We start from the raw sequence: 18,238 nt of genomic DNA on the forward strand, positions 1-18,238 counted from the left end.
AATTAAGTTCCGCCACTGCATGTGAAACGTGTCAAAATGTATACAATAAAATAAAACTCTGAACAAACACTCAATCTGTTCCTGCACAGATGTTGGTCATTCAGCTAATTAGACAGGAAGTCTATAAATTGTGCCAGTTTCAATGTGCTCTTGATCATTCAGTCATGGTGACTCATCTCTATCTAGGTGTGATAATCTTGGCTGTTTTTGCAACAACTGTTGCTGCAGGTATTCTTCACACGTGCATGTAGAGATTCATTATCTCGTGTACATTTCTGAAGTGTTTCATGTACAGAAATCATGAGAATTTGTTTGCAGATATCCAAGTTGTCTGTGCAAAAGACGCAGTAAGAATCACATGGAAGATCAGTGCGGAGCTGGTGCCACATGCAGCTCGTCTTTTCCTTGGAAACTGCATGCCTTCCCGTTTGAATGCTCTGCCCACTGGAGAGGGGGAAGCACAGTTCAACTACCAGTTTGCTGACTGCAAATTTAAAAGACGGGTAATGTATATGCTTTTTTTCCAAACTTAAATACCTTTCAGCCACTTAAGTGTCTTAATAACCTGTCGTTCTCTTCTACAGATGAAAGGAAAATTCCTCATCTATCAAAATGAACTGACTTACAGGCCACAGGCAAAGTCAAAACCTGCAGCCTTTGTGTATCCCATTGAGTGTGTTTATAAAAGGTAGAGTATCTTTTTGACTGAAACTCATGTTTACTGCTGAAATAAGAGATGAGGAAAGTCCTAATTATATATTTCAGACCTGAAGGGTGGGTTCCTCCATTCCTGAACCCTGGATCAGGTGCTTCTGAAGGTCGGGGTGGGCTGGTGTTCCACATGGCACTTCTCAATGGTGAGTCCGCACCCTGCCAAAACTACAGACAATACAACATGAGGATAGTCAAAGACAAATTCTGAACCCATTTATTTTCCCCTACAGAGCAATTAACAGGCGTAGCAAAGACGAATGTCATCCCTCTGGGCTCGTTCATGCCTATATGGGCTGCAGTGGAGCAGAAGTCCCATCAGCCATTGCTGCTGCTGATGGAGGAATGTGTTGCAGCCACCACAGCAGAGCTGCAGCCTAGCAGCCAGGTTTACCCCATTATTAGCAATAAGGGGTAGGATTCAGATACTGGTCAGGCGTTACAGTGATCATTCCAGAAGACGGGCTTTGTTGCTAATCTGTGAAATTTAAATTTTCTTCAGGTGTCTTTTGGAAAGCGTGAGGGGAAACTCCATGTTCCTCCCTCGGTACCACTCATCTGCAATCATACTCTACCTGCAGTCCTTCAATTTTGGTCTTGGAGAACAGGTAAGAGACATGTTAGCTGCTAACTGAATACTTTTGAATTAAAAAAAAAAAAAGTGACAGTTTGATGTGCTCCTCAGGTGTACATCCACTGTAAACTGACCGCATGGGATCCTGAAGTTCTTGATGAAGGCAAGAAAGCCTGCCATTATGCAAAGGAAAGTGGGAGGTTAGTAGAGCTAGAGCCAGGAGGCAATTAGCTTAGCATTAACATGGGAACCGGGGGGGGGGGGGGGGTGGCTAGTCTGGTTCTCTGAAATAAAAAGACTACAATCCCCTGTAAAACTGAATAATTTGCACATCTCATTTGTTTAATCAATACACAAACAAAATAGGACTTTTTTTTTTGCTCTTTTCTCAGATGGGAACTACTAGATGACCCATTTCAGAGCGGCCTCTGTAGCTGCTGCGATTCAACCTGCAAATCCCGTTTCAAAAGAGGAGTGGATTTGGGTATCAATTTTATGCCAACTTGGTTGATTTTGAATTGTACTTGTTCTTAAAATCACTGCCATCCTTTTCTTTTCTTTCTTCAGAGTCCCAGGGCCTGAGTCACAATTCTGTGTTGGGACCCCTCATCATAGTGGATCAGTCTGACTCAAAAGCCCACAACATACATATGGGGTCTGTCACGGCAGCTGACTCTCAGGTATAATAAGCCACCAAGTATGTCTTTTCTTCAGAAATGAATATTTTTGAACATAAAGACTGAAGTTCTTGATGTTTTCTTATCAGGAAAAGACCAGTCTAAGCTGATGGGCACATTAAGGGAATCCTGCACAGCAGAGGTGGCAGTAGCAGATGGCATCAGCGTCCCTACTTACAAGACTTCAGCTGTACAGGACCTGGACTTTAAGTGTTTGCATATTCATTTGAATGCAGTAGTAATTGCCCAAAACATCATACATCCATCTTAAACATTCTGATGTACAAATAAACCTGCTGTAAACTCCTGTTCAGCTTCTCTTTTTTTTTTTTTTTTTTTTTTTCCTCTTGGCAGTGTCTTATGTTGACATCAAATGTGGCAAATGGCTACTTCTCAGACTTTTATGATCTTGTGTTGTGCTTTACTTTTGGTGAGCTCGTAAGGCTGTTCAAGGTATCACACAACTCCATCAAATTCAATAACATATCATCCAGACTCTATTCTTTTATCCAGGTTATTGTAGTTAAATTGTAAAGTAAGTCATGATTGTTCCAGTTTACCACTTTTTTTTTTTTTTTTTTTTTTTTTGCTGGCTGTTTCAAGGCAACTGACATGTGATAAAAAAACTGTGGTTTTACAAATTAATGGACCATCTAAATATTAGACACAAATTTAATAACTCTGTCTGGCTCTCATGTCCTCAGACCAATCTTTGTGGGTCACATGCTTTAGAGCAGTGGTTCTCAAAGTGGGGTCCTTGAGGGGGTTCCAGGGGGTCCCCAGCAAAAAGGGGAATCATTTATTTTCAATATAATTTCATCTATAAGTAAGACAATGTGTGACTATTGTGGTCATAGGTTTCATACGCTTTCTGTAATAAAGCATCTAAAAGCAACAATCTCAACAGATGAGGGACCCTGGGACAAAATCTTGACAAAATGGGGGTCTGTGGCCTAATTTGTCAGTTTGAGTCCTTGATGTGAAAAAGTTTGAGAACCACTGCTTTAGAGGATCCAGGCCTTGCACTGACACAACCATTCTTCTTCCATTGGACACTACATAGCTCTTCCATTTTTTCACACTGATTATACTGAGATGAATAAATACATACAGAAATATCAAATTTATATGAAATCAATATTGAAAATGTCCAAGTCAATGTGATTTCTTCTTTTAACCCCAGATTCTCACTCATATACAGTATGTAGTAAAGAATTAGAGTTGGACCACTTTTACTTGCATTTGAATGGAGCTTGCTGTTTTTCTTTCTTTCCATATATATAAAATTAATTTTACTACCTGAATATACAAGTCCTCTTCTTTTTTTTTCTTCACAATTTTACCTGCATTTACTGTTTACTGCATGGTTGCAAGGACATTGGTAAAGAAAAATATAATTACATAGTCTGGATTCCTGATCTTTACTTTGCATATCTGTAGAATATTAATTTTAATTTACATTATACATACTTTTTATGTATATTTGTAAAATGTGTCACTATAATTTCAAAATTTTTATAACAAAAAAAAAGTGTTCTTCTACAAAATGTGATATCTGGATAATCCTCAGATTTACAGCTACATGTTAAACATACCAAAGATCAAGCTACAACATATCAAAATGAGACTGATCTAATATCTGGGATGTAGTTAGTTGCTCTCCAAGGTCATTGTAATTAGTCTGATAACCTTTGCACCTGACATTGCTGACAAGCACCAGGTGAAAGAGGTTTCCTTAATTGATGTCCCCCAGTCAGAATAAAAACAGCAGCAGTGTCAGTAGTGCATGTTCAGTCATGATGGCTTTTTTTTGGCAAGGTGCACTGCTTCTGAGCCTCGCAGCTGCCATTTCAGTATATGCAGGTATAATATTCCATCATTAAAACTGATGTTTTAACAATCTTTTACTCAAACTGTCGCTCGTCTTTTACTCGAACTTGACTTCTTGTTGTATCCCTTACAGACATGAAACTGGACTGCATGCCTGATTATGTGTCGCTGGTGTGGACAGAAAGCAGATCACAGGCTGATACCTCACTCTTCCGTCTGGGTAACTGTTTTCCCACCAGTTCCTCAGCTAGAGAGGCAGTTTTCAATGTGGATCTCAGTGATTGTAACTTCAATAGAATGGTGAGTAAACTACTTATAACTGGACACTTTAAGATTTATTCTCTACAACTTAGTAACACTTATTAATTTTGTAGGTCTCTGGGGATCAGATGGTGTATACCAATGATCTGACTTATGTTTCTTCTCCTGATTCCCTCATACCACCCTTCACCCATCAAGTTATGTGTGCCTATGAGAGGTAGGTGTTCATACCGCTTCCACATTTAGTCGTATAAAGGATAAAACAGTGTCTTGTGTTATACAGATGCATATTTAACATAAGCAACTGCTGTAATTTTGATGTTGTGCAGGCCAAAAGACTGGCACCCACTCATCTATGACCCAGTGTTTAATACATATGGTCAAGCAGATCTAGTGTTCCACATTGGACTTATGAATGGTGGGTACTCAGATAAAACATCACACATAACCTGAATGAAAATTGCAGAATTGCCACAATAGCTTCTGTGACTTAACACGCTCTGGTTTTGCTCCTGTAGATGACTTCTCAGGCCCGGCTGTATCTACCAGTTTTCCTCTGGGCTCCTTTATCCCCATCATGGCTAGTGTGGAGCAGAATACCCATCAGCCATTGTTGCTGCTTCTTGAGGAATGTGTAGCTGCAACCACACCGGAGCTGCAGCCTGAAAGCAGTTTATACCCAATAATCACAAATAAGGGGTACTCTTGAAAATATATATAAGCACTAGTTAATGGAACTGTTTGTCCAGACATTCATAATAACACTTATGTTTTTATAACATACAGATGCCTTGTGGACAGCAGGACATCACGCTCAAAATTTGAAGTGAGGCAAAAATCATCAGAAATCCACTTATCCCTTCAAGCCTTTAGGTTTGCTCTTGGAGAAGAGGTAAACATCATTCTATACACTGTAAATATCCTCTTGATATATCAGATACAGGGCTTTATTTAAGGGAAGAAAATCAAATATTACTATCTGTCTAAACACTAGGATTACGGATTGACACTTATCTCAACTCAACAGGTGTTTATCCACTGCAAACTTGTGGCTTGGGATCCCTCTGGTCTTGACAACACTAAAAAGGCCTGTCACTATGTCAAAGAGCATGGGTAAAACAACCTAGAACATTTATCAGTGTGGGGTTTTCTCTTTGAATGTTATCTGTTAATCCCTGGTAGTACTGATGCATGGAATCTGGGTTCAGGCTTCTGATGACAAGTTAAACATTGTATACAACTGTGTAGTTTTATCCCTGTATCTGGAACTGTAAAATCAGTTTTATACAGAGCTGTAAAGATAAATTATTAGGAATGCACATGTTCTATGTGGATGGCTTTCAGCACTGAGAAATTTTTAACTCGCCCATTTGTTGCTAACTGACAGCTGTTGGATCCATAGCCTGAGTTAATGTCAAGATTCAATTAACTTGTACCACTTAAGTCAAATCATAAGTAATCAGTCTCTATTTTCACTCAGCTGGGAGCTGCTGGATAACCCTGCATATAGCAATCTATGTGACTGCTGTGAGTCCAGTTGCAAGTCCCGGAGGATGAGGAGTGTAGCATCAGGTATCTGCACAATATCTGCTGTATTTGACTAGTCTTGTTTTGCTGGTCTAATCTTTTCTTTTTTTTTTTTTTTTTTTTTTTTTTGCAGGGAAACATGGAGTAGTACAAACAGCAGTTCTTGGGCCAATGACCATCACTGATGGGAAATCCTGAAGTATCCTCCATGTAAGCAACTTGATTTTTACATTGCAATGTTTATCCTTAACTGCCTCCACTAACATCTGTTGTCCCCAACAGGAATGAATCCATCTTATGGACTGGCTCCTTTAGTCTGAAGTGGCTTTTTATATTTGACAAGCTTCTGAAAGCTTAGTGTCCTTTTCCTTGCATTTCAGATTGTAATGTGGCCATTAAAGATGTATTCAAACTACACACTCTGCATAATGCTCAAATTAAGTTATTCTTTGCCTTGGGTCCCCCCCCCCCCCCCCCCCCCCCCCCCCCAAGTGTTATGGTCTTAAAGGGGCATTTGTGTTCAAGGTTGTCATATATCCATGGCTCTCCAGATCTTAATTTCAACTCTAATCTTATTCCTGGGTAACTCTCTTTACAGATGGGTGTCATTACAAGGGATAGTGGTGGGATTTTTATTTTAAACAACCTAAATGCAGCTCAATTTTAAACATGTCAGCATTTTGAATATGAATCAAAAGGTGACAAAAGCTTCACTTTCCCTCCATCCTCTATGAACATTTGCATGGTAAAGGGCTGTGAGCTGCAAACATTACCAATTGCACCATCACTGCCATGGTTAATATGGATAACATAATGTACTATGTCCAAAACATCACTGATTCTGCAGTATTCCACAGGTTAATGATTAACGTCTGCTTTACATCTGCCCTGGATGTCTGTCAACCTTAGACAAGGGTTATTTGTAGCCAAAGGTTTTGATTTACAAGTATATTTGCTGTTTCCACATTTGGAAAATTTACTAAATATCTGCAAAACAGTCTTGTCTTGATTCAAAACCACAATGTAGCTTCTCCTCCCAGGTGTCTCTTCCAAGGCTAAACTCAATGTTAACATTATGGCTCAATAAGGGTTATCTAACATGCATTGACTGGATTATTTTATTCAACTTGATGCACTATAAATTGACACTTCTATATTGCCTTGTTCCGTCTTACAGTATAGCCCACACTCACTCAGATGCAAGCTGATCCACTGTAATCCACTCTCAAACTAGCATTAATGTTACTAGTATAGTTGCTAAAGATTAATGATTAAGCTATAAAATCTATTTTGGAAGTGGAGACATAGCAGGTCATGACATGTGGTGCAACAGGTGTCCTTGGGTGTGTTGTTGGTTTACATGACCATGATATCTGCAGCACAACTAAAATGGCAAGCATTGAAGAGAAATAGAAAAATGACATGTCCTACCCAATGTTTTGTTTTAATTATATCCATCTTTTGAAGTGAAAAAGGAGTACATGGATTTTTTTTTTTAAGTTCAATATTTATTTCCAGGCACATCCAACATCTTGAAATGATTGGTTCAAAAATATCTAAGAGCTAAAATTAGCCACTCAAAAATTCACTAGAAAACTCAATTTCATTAAATAAATGGTTCACAAAAGATCAGAGACCTGATTTAAAAACGTTTAAACTAAAAAGCGGACATTTCTGTATTAAATCACTGCTGTTAAAAGCAGTTAATTAGCGTATTAACATTTGAGCGCGCGCACAGACACATACAGGGCAGCAGGGACTGGACTCATCCTGCCTGTCAGTGCTGGAGGCGGCATCACTGACCCCCTGCTGGGCACGCAGAGGCGGGAATGACGATGACCTGACTCGGCTGTCATGTTAAAACTTTTACTCCCTCTGAGCCGGACCACAGGTACTATTGTCCACATGACGAAAATGAACGAGCACATATTTTCTACATTCATGGACGTTTTCAGCGTGTTTCTGACCTCATGTATGTCAGTATACAGCCAAATACAACGAGGGAATTTAGCAATGTGTTGTAGCTAACAGTAGCTTTAGCATTGTGGATGAATATAACTTTATCTGTTGACTGCTGTAGGCGCTGTACTCCAAGGGGGTGTGTGTGCGCGCGCGTGTGTCAGTCAACGTCAGAACAAGCTTAATATTAATATTTTACCATAACAGACGTTTTGACCGTCAAAGCAGGAGATATGAATGGTGCTGTGCATGTTCACTGCTGACCTGACTCACTGGGAAAATTGATGGGATAGAGCTGTTGCTAATGTTATTATTTACTCCTTTAACAGTTACTTTTCCTGTTTTGAAAAGTCAAAATGTCTTCAATGAAAATGGTCTGTCCACTTACTGGAACACTACATGGCCAAAAGTATGTGGACACCTGAATATTACAACCATATGTGGCTGCTGACCATCTCAGTCCAAAACTGTGGGCATTGATATGCTGCCATAAGAGCCTCAAGAGCTCTAGCATTTCCACAAGATTTTGTAACCTGCAGGGATTTTCTGTCATTCAGCCACAAGAGCATTAATGATGTGTGTGTATGGATAGGGGGTGGGGGGACTGATGTTCAGGGATAAGGCCTGGCTCACAGGCGTTTATTTCAGTTCACCCCAGGGGTGTTAGATGGGTTTGAGATCAAGGTCCTGTTCAGGCCACTTAAGTTGCCTCATATCAAACACCTAACTGTGTGCTCGGGGGCACTGACGTGTTAAAACAGATAAGGACTTTCCCCAAACTGCTGCCACAAAGTCAGAAGCACATTATGGACTAAAATATTCTATGTGATACTTTAAAAAAACTCTGTAACTGGAGCTAAAAGGCCAAGCCAAAGTATGAAAAATGGCCCCAGACCAAAAGTAATACTATACTTACTATGCTAATACAGTAATAAATCCTTTGAATCTTTATATACCTGGTGGAATTACCTGATAAAGATGAGAGATTCTGATATATGACCATAGGAAATGCAAGGTTATTGTTGACCTACTTCAGTAAAGTCGGGGTAATGATACAAAAGAATAGACTAGCCAGCTCATTTTGGTTAATGTGAGATAATCACATATCTGTATTGTGATCTTGTGTTGATTTTTGCAGATTTTGGAAACTAGGTCTAAAAATGGACTGGTTCCACTGTAACCAGTGCTTCACAAAGAGAGGATCGAAGTTTGCTGTGTCCAGCTGTGGCCACATCTGCTGTGAAGCATGCATCACATCTAGTAAGACTGCTGTATTCTATCTGCTCTGCGTACTAACTTTATTTACTTCAGCTTTTAACTTCACTTCTTCAACATAACCTGTAAAATTTCAACCAGTGTGACAAAGTTTCGGGCTAATTATGCCTCTTGTGATTTTGCCTTTTCCCTCAGAGCAGTGCAGTGTTTGTAGGGCCAGCTGCAGTTATTTGCCCATCACAGATGAGGTTGGTGAATTTGAAATATTCACTGCAAGTTACTGTCTGCAACTTTATGCCATTAAAAGAGAATGACCTTCTTATTTTACATGGCCAAAGCATTATATCTGCACAAATTTCTTTTTTAGATGAAGCCACAGGAAAAAGTGTTTTTCCAAGATCCTGTGAAGCTCATCCAATCACGAATGGAGCACATATCGCAGGTTTGTCTCCTCTGTGCAGCATTCACCCCAAGCTCCCACACTGCTGTCCTTTTTAATTGCTACACCACTATGTTAAATGTCAGAGCAGTCAGTCAACTAATATCCAGTCAGTGAGTAATTCAGCGAGAGATTGTGTCAGCTAGAGTGATATTTGACAAGATTAAAAGCATAAGATCATTTGGGAATCTCTGAACTATTATCCAAAAGCCAAAGTTGATTTACAGTTTAATTAATTTTTTTACTGAGAGAATATTTCATAGTAGGGTCTTTATACTCCTCAGATTGCACTTTTTCAGCGAACACAGATGGAGAAAGTCACAGCGCACTTCAAGCATAAGTCTGTTGAACTGGAAAGGCGTCTAAAGGAAGTCACTGAACAGGGTTACAGGTGAATTCAGTAGTTTCTTATCATTCTTCCGTGGCTGTATAAATATTACCCCCCGATTGCAATGCTATTCTTCCCATGTCTGTTATCACAAGGCAACTCTCGGAGCTGAAAAGAGAGAATGCTCACTTAAAAAAGAAACTTTCAGAGCTGGAAAGAGAGACTGCAGAGTTAAAAAAGCCTCTTTCTCAGAGGAGGGTAAGTGTTTTAAGAGTCTGATGAAAAGAAGTTAATGTTTCCAAAAGAAAGATGTCTGATTTAGACTGCACTCTTTCTGCTTACCACAGGTTTCTCCAGGACAATTTCAAATAGATGGGTAAAAGGCAGTTTACATTTCAGTACTATCATGCTTGATAACAAACTTTTTAGTATTAAGTTTTGAATTATTTTTTTGTCTCATACAGTACTCAAAGGATGTCACTCCCTGTTGCTGTCACTTCCCCAGGTAAGCCAAGTGATTAAAGGTGAATTGTTACAGTAATGTTTTTATAATTGATAGTCAATTTCATATTTTTGGATTAAAGTTAATGAGGAGTGTATGTGTGTGTTTTCTTTTACCAGTTACCCCTCGTTCAAGACCTATAAGGTATGTATGACATTGTCATGTTCTAGTGGATTTCATTCTTTATTTGCTATATCATCGTGCGTAATAAAAGGTTTGCACAACATCTTGTACTCAAATATTGTTGTCTGGGTCTCAGTCACATAGGTTCAGCAGAGTCCCAGGGGTTGGCCAGAGACAGAGGTCCCAGTCTCTCCTCCCTCACAGTAAGCCTTGTATTTAAGTGGCTGCATGTAATTAGACCGAAATGATTGTTATGGTTTGAGAACCAAATGTATTTTTCAAAAAATACTTAATACAAGATGAATATTTAAATCTATACTTTGATTATTTTGTAACTTAATCAAAGTTTCACAATAATCCAATCACTCTGGAAAGCACTTTGAGTTGTTTTTGTATAATATTGTGCTATACAAATAAACCTGAACTTTTTAGGTGCCTCATCGAAAAAAATTATTAGTTTGACGTAACAAAAATCGTAACTCAAGGTACATTTGGTCACTTTTACTGGCACTAGAGGTTTTAACTGCATCTCTATCTTCCCCAGCGGATGGAATTCAGTTGTTATAAAGATGCCGTCTCTATGACAACAGAGCAAATTCATCTACTAATTAAGACAGAGATGTAGTTGAAAGTTTCTGAAAAAGCAAATACACATACCTTGAGTTACATTTCTTTTTTGGTTAAACTACTATTTCCAAGGTCAAGTATGAATTTTCACCTACAATAATTGCAAATTCATAGACTGATTCCTTCATAGTATTCATTGAATATTCAATTCTGAACTTGAAGAGTTAAGAGAAGAATAGTTTGGTTTAACTTTTTGTATAAAATCAAGAAAACACTTTTTTTTAAAAATCAGACTCCTGGATCAGCAACCTCTCGTTCCAGTCATAGTCCTCTTCATGAACACGGACACAGTAAGTGCCGTTGCAAACACACTTTTATAGCTCTAGCATTGGTTCTGTGATTGAAGTGGATACACTATGCTTAAACAACTCAAAAATTAAATGCATTCCATCTTAAATCACAATCCTTTTTCTTCCCTGTTTTAAAAAGGAACACCTTCTTCCTTAAGCACTCCTACAAGGTAAGAAATTATTTCCAAATAATGTCTGTTAAAAAACATTGGATCACATAATTCTTTTGATGGGAGGATGATTCTCATGTAATTGCTCAGTCAGTCCATTTCTGTCATCCTCAGAACTCAGCGCCAGACTCCTAATGTTTTCCCGTTCCAGTTTATGAGTGGATTATCAATACTGTCACCAAGGCGTTAATGAAATGGGCACTAACAGTTCTGGGGATATTTTTGTCAGTTTAGCAGTCATTAGCTATAGATCTGTTCATCAGGACTGTCACATGTTGTGGAAGGTGAGGATTTGTTTTTGTTCAGAAACAGTTGGCACAAATGATTAAATGTCTTGTATGTTGCTGAGTGTGTAGGTGTTTTATAGTTGTTAAGCCTATATGGATTTTACTGTACTGATCTCACAACTGCTCTTCTGTTAAGTTATTAAACTGCTAAATTATCTTATTTGATCATTGGTTAATAATTATGATTTTTTCTGGCAACACATTCTTATCAGCAAATTATCTCTGAGCCATTTCTGCAGATGCATATCACAGCCACTTGCGTTTTGCTCACAACAGAGAATTAACTGTGGTAAAAAAAAAAAAAGAAAAGAATTTGATCAATCAGAATCAGCTGAACCAGCTGGACACACAAAAACAGCTCTTGCACGCATGATTATAAAGGCAAATCTTTTACTTGTTTCCAGTGACACAATTGTGCAAATGAGATTTTTTTTAAACAGGAAAAACTACATTGAAAACATCTGCAAAGGAAGACACAAAGTGTTTGGGTATTTCCCTTAAGCATAACACTTGCATGAATGTTTTTTATGACTAACAGAATGACAAAACACAGTGCTGCTCACCGATAAATCAATATTCTGTTCATCCAACCTATACCCAGACATTTTCACAGACTTAACCTTGATTCAATTTAAAGCCCACTTCACCCTCTGCATGTCAATTGAGATGTACTTTGGAGTACTACACACACACAACAAATTTATGAAATAACTAATAATGCCTGTACTAATAACCTGAACATAAAATGTTTGTGCTTTAATACATAATCTAGGACAGAAATAAAACTGTAGTTTTTCTTTGGATTATTAAGTCAAACCCAGTATGTGGACCCCCATCAGTTATCTAGTTTGTCTATACTATAAACCATGAAGTCACACCCTACATCTACTAAGACAAAAGAGATATAAAAATACTGACTGAATCAATGAGTGCAAATCAAAGCTAATGTTGGCTGTTCTAATATCTGTATAATGTTGAGGTGATTGTTGCTTTCTTGGTACTGGGATCCTTAACTGTTACAAATGTGCAGTAAAATGCAAGTTAGATGCAAAGTAAATCAAGTATTTCAACAGATGGCCAAAAAGAGAATCAGGGAATGTGTTTCAGGAATATGCTGAAGAAATGAATGGAATTAGATGCAACAGTATTTTCTGTACCATTATGTTTTCAAAAGGCATGATACAAGGTTTTGCTGTTAAGGGGTCAAGAAGGACACTGTTTAGTTAGGTATTCATATTTTGTGAAAGAATTGGATTTAATAAGCATAATGGCAGCAGGCTCTAAAACCAAAGTGCAAGATGTCAATTTAAAGTGTACATGTCCAGTGTGCTTTTCATGATAAGGAATTATTGGCTGTAAAGGAATGAGAACACACAGTGATCAGTCAACAAAATCATCAACATAGAAGTGTTTCCAGAGCATTTACTCATCTGCTATACTTAGGTACCAAAAGTACAACCAGTTTAAATTACTGCTACAATAGCATACTAAAAAAATCTGTAGTATTGATATCTAAACAAAAATAGTAAGCTCAAAAATATAGCAAACCAGTGTACAAGTTACTGTCCTATTTACAGCAACAAAATTATAATTCAAGTCCATATATATATTAGGATGAGCAGAAAATGCAGCAAATATAAAAAACACAAACCTCACTTTGGGCTTGTACTGGGAAGACTAAATGTTACAAACCTGCTTCAATTAAAGCAATATAAACCCAAGTCATAACTATGCTTGTTGGTGCAAAGGATGTGAGGAGCACCCAACCAACTTTCTTACTTAGTCTTTAGTGTCTATGTGTCTTAATCAGTAACAGTAGGTTCTCGGTCAGTCTCCCCAATATCCTGAGCTGCAAACCAATCTCGCACTTGCTGGTAGCTCATTCTTGATTTCTTGCATAGAGTGTCAAGATCTTTTTCATGTAGTGAGCCTGTTGAAAGGTAATATGTTTCCAAAGGCTGGATATTGGGGGTATCTGTACTTGTTCCATTTGTTTGAGATTTTCGTTTGCGACCACCAACCCGAGTAGATGTCCCACTTCCATTAGTTAAACCACTGCTACTTTGCTGGGCAGCAAGTTCTGCCAAGAACTGATCACGGACACCCTTAACCCAGCGTAACTGACCGTTTTTAACAGCATACCGCGTGTCCCCAAACCACTGAATAACATCTGCACGGGGTAAACCTGTAAGCTTAACAAGTTCTGTGTAGTCTTCACTCTTGGGCCACTGGCAGCGTAAGAAGTGCTGCTTTAACACATCCAACTGCTCCTTGGTCTTCCTTGGTCGCCCAGCAGGAGTGAGGGCAGGGGATGTAGATGAGGAAGCCCTTGAGACATGCAAGGGTGTTTGTGAGGGACTGACTTTGGCTGAATGGGCTGACTTCTTTGATGTGCTGATGCTGTTTGAAAGTTGTTTATTAGGCGAGACTGTCAGTGGTGGGCTGCCAGAGGGGGAAGAGTAGGGAGAGGGTTTTAATATATCTGATGATTCCTGTGGAACATCTGGCTCAGTCTTGCAGGTCTTGGTCAATTGTAATGGTTTTTCTTCGTTCTGTTCCTCATCTTTAAGACTGTCCCCATCACCAGAAAGCTCCTCTGTCGCTTCATACCCATCTACCTCAGGGACCCTTTCCCCAAATGCCTCAAGGCTGTTTGTCAAGAAGGTCTGAAAGAAATGTGAATTTCTAATCCCATTGCTACGAGCTCCCTCTTGGCCCTTCACACCATTCAGTTGACGAGTACTTTGAGTAACAAGTGGAAGAGGTTGAATTTGTTGATCATGTTTACCCCCAACAGCAGTGAGATGAGAATAGTTCTGGGCTGCTGCCAGGCTTCCTCGACCAACCCTAAGCTGGTAACGGCTGTCGCTGAACCATTTACGGATGTCATTGCGGCTCAACCCAGTTTCTTCCTGCAAACGTCTAAGCTCTACCTCTGCAGGCCAGTTCTCTCTGAGAAAGCTCTTGCGAAGGGCAGCAAGCTGAGCTTTAGACTTTTTGTAGCGCCCATGACGGTGCTGTCGTGAAGATGATCCAGAAAGGTCAAGGGAGACATCAGCTGCAGTGCTTGGTGGCGTGTCAACTGGTGGGCGGTAGAAGTATGAATCCTGAGGAGGTGGGAGGGTGGAACTGAAACATGGGGAAGTGGGTTTGGCCGGTTTACAGGAATCTGGTGATTCACACTTTGGTTTCTTTTTCTGGGGATTGAGGCTAGAGATAGCACCCTCTACGTCATTATCCTTATCATCAATGACCAATTCATCACAACTGCTGCTCTTGCTATTAATTTTGGCTTCTTCATTTGTTTCAGTAGAGTCATCATAAAGCTCAGGTACAGACAGTTTCCGCCGTGTCTCCTCTATCTCCTCTGAGGACCAGCTGATACCATATTTAATTCTCTGAACCATAAACCACACCTTAACTTTGTCCAGTGGCAGGGCACATACCCTTGCTAGGGCGTTAACCTCACGAGACGATGGGTATGGAAATAAATTAAAAGCTTGGACCAGCTCTGGGATGGTATCAAGTTCACGGGTCTGATCAGACTGTGTCCATACCAATTTCAGTCCCTCTGACACTAGGGGCAAGCACACGACAGAGTTGTGGTTAGTGGTGAAACTAGCCACACCACTTGGGTTACTTTCGGCTGAGCTGGCAGAGTGGTGCAAATCCTTGACGGAGCGCTTAGCTTCGTGCTTTACTTCACTTTCCGTCTTTGTTATTTTGCCTTTAAAAGGCTCCTTCATGCCCACAAGTAGTCCAGTTCTTCCATTGTGTTCACTGTAGGTTGCCATCTGGGATATGAAAGTAGGGTCTCTCACCTAGAAAAGAAACAAAAACATTGATTTAGTTTTTTTTTTTTTTTTTTTTAAATTTACTTATCTCAACTGCCAAAATGTTTTAACTTCATAGATAGGATCACTGTAGGGAGTAGGAAAATGTCTTCTTAGAGTACAGCCAAAAGTACAGACTATGATGTTTTAAGAACTTTCTGTTCTCTTTCATTCTCAAAGTCAATTATCTAACAGCTGTTTCCCCTTCCCCCCTACTTTGCACTCCTTATTCTGAACTCCCAATGAAACTAGTCGTATACTCTCTGTCCAGACTGGGTTCCCCTCCCCCAAAGTGTGGTGACTGACTTTTGTTTTGTGTGAGTGGGGGTTATTGGTAGCAAAGGGTGGGAGCGTGGGGAATGGGGATCCATGAGAAATCCATCACAGTCTACTTTCTCACCCCTTCCCAGTCAGGCTTTGTTCCACTTCCAAGTTCTCAGTCCCAAAAGATAAGTGTAGCCTCTTCACAAAGGCAGACAGTCAAACAGAAACCTGTTGAAGGACAAAATGAGTTAGATGCATTAGTCATACTTACGCCCAAGTCCTGGCACACTATAAACTTTAACAGCACTAAACAGACCATATTTCTAATGAATAATGGTTTGAGAGGCTGAAGAAATATAAATGTATTTCATTTGTTAAGTCAGGTGTTAAGCCAACACTTGAAAACATAACAACTGAAATGTCAGTTTGGCTGTTAGAAGGCTAAGAACAATAAATAATAGTGTTTTAAAACTACATCTGGACAGTGTTAATTGTAATTTGTGGTTCTCACTGCCTAATTATATGAATCAGGTGTCTATAACAATTACTGAGTGGGCCGTGTCTTTAAAAAAAACCCCATGAACTTCTCAGTTCAGAGGAGCTGGTTTTTATTTGGGACACCAGAGGAAATGTTGCGCATTTGGTTTGGAGATTGCGCCATGGCCGACGATTTAGGTCGCTTGAGCCACGCAAGAAATTTTCAAGTGTAGCAAAAACATTGGCGAACAATTATGAAACCACTGTATTAGTCATCCGTGACACACTGAGATGAGCGGCGATGAGATCATGTGGTGGCCTTCCCAGTTTGTTTAATGTTTCCACTGTAATACATGTTAAGAGTTTACGCATCGTATGTTTGGTTTAGTGTAACCAAAAGCTAAAAAGTTGCTCCCTGTGCCAGTGACAATAGTAGTCCAGTCTCTCCCCCTCTATGGCGTACTAACTAAAACGCTTCACACTGCACAGGCGCACTTCGCCGTCAGACACGCTTCAGTGAAACATAAGAATAAACTTACCGAAAATGCCAAAATAACCCTTTACCCCAGAGGTCCCGGCGAGCGAAAAGGAAACAAAAGAAATCCTCAGTTTCCCCTCTGCCACTCCGCTTTTAATGGCCGAAGTTTTGAGGAAGACCAGGGAAACAATACCGTCTGTCTGTCTGTTTGACCCTTGTCTTATTTATCAAGCAACTCGACGGATTACAGTCGGGATACAAAGATGCGAGGCGACACAAGTTTGTCGCCTTTTCGTGGGAGTTCAGGCGTCGGCTGATTCCTGCCGTAGAGGGCTCAAATCTCCAATCCGACAGATTCAGCTGTGAATTTGAGTGGCCGACACTTCGTCCTCCTCCGTCCGTCCGTTGTTGCTTTTGTTCTTTGACTGAGAAGTGTTTCCCCTGTCCGGCCAGATCGAGGCGAGGCGGAGCTGAGGACCAGGAAGCCCAGAAGGCCCGACTGCCTCTCCCACCGTGACGGTGGGTGTGCCAGTCCGGGAGAGCAGGCCATGGATTGGAGGGAGGAGGCGCCTGTATAATAAATCCGAGGCAGTAGGATAAACATTTTCACGTCAACCACCCACCAGTCCCCCCCCCCCAACCCCACCTCCAAATCAAACGATCCAATTTCAGAATAAAGACATTTGAGGTAATGAAAAGGAAATAAATATTTTTTGCACAGTTAATTTTATTATCGGGAAAATTCCACATTCACAAGAAAAGATGGGCAGACTCCAAACCATAGACTGTATACAGTCTATGCTCCAAACCGATTTTTGGACATTTATATCAAGAACTGCATTAATATGACACCATGATAAGAGCCCTTAAGAATAAGAAGGCAATTAAAACTGTTTTGATAAATTTCTTATGAACCGACGATAGTCTACATTATTTTGAATTTGTATTACTTTTTCTTATTTTATTTTTTTCTTGTAACTTTGTATATACACCCCTGGTATGAACTGTTTTTTGTGTACATACTGTTAATGTACATGTGTTCTCTAAAATAAAGAAAATCCAAATTACGACAACAAACATCTCAATCATGATTGTCATCGAGAAAATCATCATCTTCAATTTAAACAGACACGACATTCAACTCCTACCATATGACGAAGAGCCCTCCCTCCCTCACATAAATATAGTGGACCATACTTTTAAGTCAAGAGCTAAGAACAAATAAGACAATATTTCCCCACAAGAATTTTATTGTGAACAGTATGGAGTAGGCTTTGAATCAACATTAGACCTTCCTGGTGGGGAATAAAATGTACAGAATAGAATTAAACAGTTAACTGAACATTTAAGTAAATAAATAAAATATGAAAAATCCAAATAACTAAAAGCATTTTAAAGTGTGCTTGGGGGGACCTAAGTATTTCTAAAATCCTTGCTATGGATGGGGTCAATCCCCAAAATATTACTAAAAAAATCAGAGCCAGAGAGGTGTAGATGTACTGTATCACGTACAGTTTAGCCTACATGTTAAATATGTGAATAGTCAACTTGTGAGGCTTTTCATTGTATTGTAAACAAGATGGAAGTATAATATCACTGAAGTGTTCCAGTGATACTGTGTGTCCTTGAGCAATATGCTGGCGTCAGTGTCAGATATGCTGTTCTG

The 18,238-nt window shown here is 39.5% G+C and overlaps 3 protein-coding genes and 1 long non-coding RNA gene across 8 annotated transcripts; 3 read left to right on the top strand and 1 right to left on the bottom strand.

Moving 5' to 3' along the window:
- Window positions 1-121: 121 nt before the first annotated feature.
- zp3f.2 (zona pellucida glycoprotein 3f, tandem duplicate 2) lies at window positions 122-2,269 on the top strand. The gene is made up of 10 exons (XM_044368989.1): window positions 122-228; window positions 319-503; window positions 585-688; window positions 766-857; window positions 945-1,125; window positions 1,214-1,319; window positions 1,397-1,485; window positions 1,678-1,769; window positions 1,853-1,965; window positions 2,052-2,269. Exons 1-10 carry the CDS (start codon window positions 165-167, stop codon window positions 2,070-2,072), a joined length of 1,047 nt encoding a protein of 348 aa, XP_044224924.1. The 5' UTR covers window positions 122-164; the 3' UTR covers window positions 2,073-2,269.
- Window positions 2,270-3,715: 1,446 nt separating this feature from the next.
- LOC122994363 (zona pellucida sperm-binding protein 3-like) lies at window positions 3,716-5,997 on the top strand. Its single transcript, XM_044368990.1, has 10 exons — window positions 3,716-3,825; window positions 3,926-4,092; window positions 4,167-4,270; window positions 4,383-4,471; window positions 4,572-4,752; window positions 4,840-4,945; window positions 5,081-5,166; window positions 5,534-5,625; window positions 5,714-5,790; window positions 5,863-5,997. Exons 1-9 carry the CDS (start codon window positions 3,759-3,761, stop codon window positions 5,776-5,778), a joined length of 957 nt encoding a protein of 318 aa, XP_044224925.1. The 5' UTR covers window positions 3,716-3,758; the 3' UTR covers window positions 5,779-5,790; window positions 5,863-5,997.
- A 1,328-nt stretch (window positions 5,998-7,325) lies between these two features.
- On the top strand, window positions 7,326-17,649 carry LOC122994364 (RING finger protein 212B-like). 5 transcript variants are annotated; one of them, XM_044368992.1, is made up of 13 exons: window positions 7,326-7,471; window positions 8,678-8,799; window positions 8,950-9,002; window positions 9,122-9,196; window positions 9,478-9,584; window positions 9,677-9,779; window positions 9,869-9,897; window positions 9,986-10,026; window positions 10,143-10,167; window positions 10,283-10,349; window positions 11,006-11,063; window positions 11,203-11,233; window positions 17,026-17,649. In XM_044368992.1, exons 2-13 carry the CDS (start codon window positions 8,700-8,702, stop codon window positions 17,087-17,089), a joined length of 753 nt encoding a protein of 250 aa, XP_044224927.1. In that variant the 5' UTR covers window positions 7,326-7,471; window positions 8,678-8,699; the 3' UTR covers window positions 17,090-17,649. The 5 variants fall into 5 exon arrangements, with proteins under 5 accessions (XP_044224927.1, XP_044224930.1, XP_044224929.1 ...); XM_044368991.1 differs by lacking the exon at window positions 17,026-17,649 and adding an exon at window positions 11,348-11,680 and having other exon boundaries at window positions 7,333-7,471; XM_044368995.1 differs by lacking the exon at window positions 11,006-11,063 and having other exon boundaries at window positions 7,327-7,471.
- Window positions 15,242-17,019, bottom strand: LOC122994366. The gene is made up of 3 exons (XR_006406580.1): window positions 16,634-17,019; window positions 15,754-15,845; window positions 15,242-15,341 (listed from the first exon to the last, which is right to left on the bottom strand). It is a non-coding gene; the product is annotated as an uncharacterized LOC122994366 (long non-coding RNA).
- Window positions 17,650-18,238: the final 589 nt, after the last annotated feature.

Source organism: Thunnus albacares, chromosome 12 (genome assembly GCF_914725855.1).
Source record: "Thunnus albacares chromosome 12, fThuAlb1.1, whole genome shotgun sequence".
NCBI lineage: Eukaryota > Metazoa > Chordata > Actinopteri > Scombriformes > Scombridae > Thunnus > Thunnus albacares.

What these genes read in the sequence shown, in the direction of transcription:
- LOC122994364 (XM_044368991.1), top strand. Translation starts at nt 8,700, where the DNA reads ATGGACTGGTTCCACTGTAACCAGTGCTTCACAAAGAGAGGATCGAAG. An exon ending in AGCCTCTTTCTCAGAGGAGG is followed by an intron (nt 9,780 to 9,868) that starts GTAAGTGTTTTA and finishes TGCTTACCACAG; the next exon opens with GTTTCTCCAGGACAATTTCA. An exon ending in CCTCGTTCAAGACCTATAAG is followed by an intron (nt 10,168 to 10,282) that starts GTATGTATGACA and finishes TCTGGGTCTCAG; the next exon opens with TCACATAGGTTCAGCAGAGT.
- zp3f.2 (XM_044368989.1), top strand. Translation starts at nt 165, where the DNA reads ATGGTGACTCATCTCTATCTAGGTGTGATAATCTTGGCTGTTTTTGCA. An exon ending in TATGCAAAGGAAAGTGGGAG is followed by an intron (nt 1,486 to 1,677) that starts GTTAGTAGAGCT and finishes CTCTTTTCTCAG; the next exon opens with ATGGGAACTACTAGATGACC. An exon ending in CAAAAGAGGAGTGGATTTGG is followed by an intron (nt 1,770 to 1,852) that starts GTATCAATTTTA and finishes TTCTTTCTTCAG; the next exon opens with AGTCCCAGGGCCTGAGTCAC.
- LOC122994363 (XM_044368990.1), top strand. Translation starts at nt 3,759, where the DNA reads ATGATGGCTTTTTTTTGGCAAGGTGCACTGCTTCTGAGCCTCGCAGCT. An exon ending in ATTGTAACTTCAATAGAATG is followed by an intron (nt 4,093 to 4,166) that starts GTGAGTAAACTA and finishes TTAATTTTGTAG; the next exon opens with GTCTCTGGGGATCAGATGGT. An exon ending in GGTTTGCTCTTGGAGAAGAG is followed by an intron (nt 4,946 to 5,080) that starts GTAAACATCATT and finishes TCAACTCAACAG; the next exon opens with GTGTTTATCCACTGCAAACT.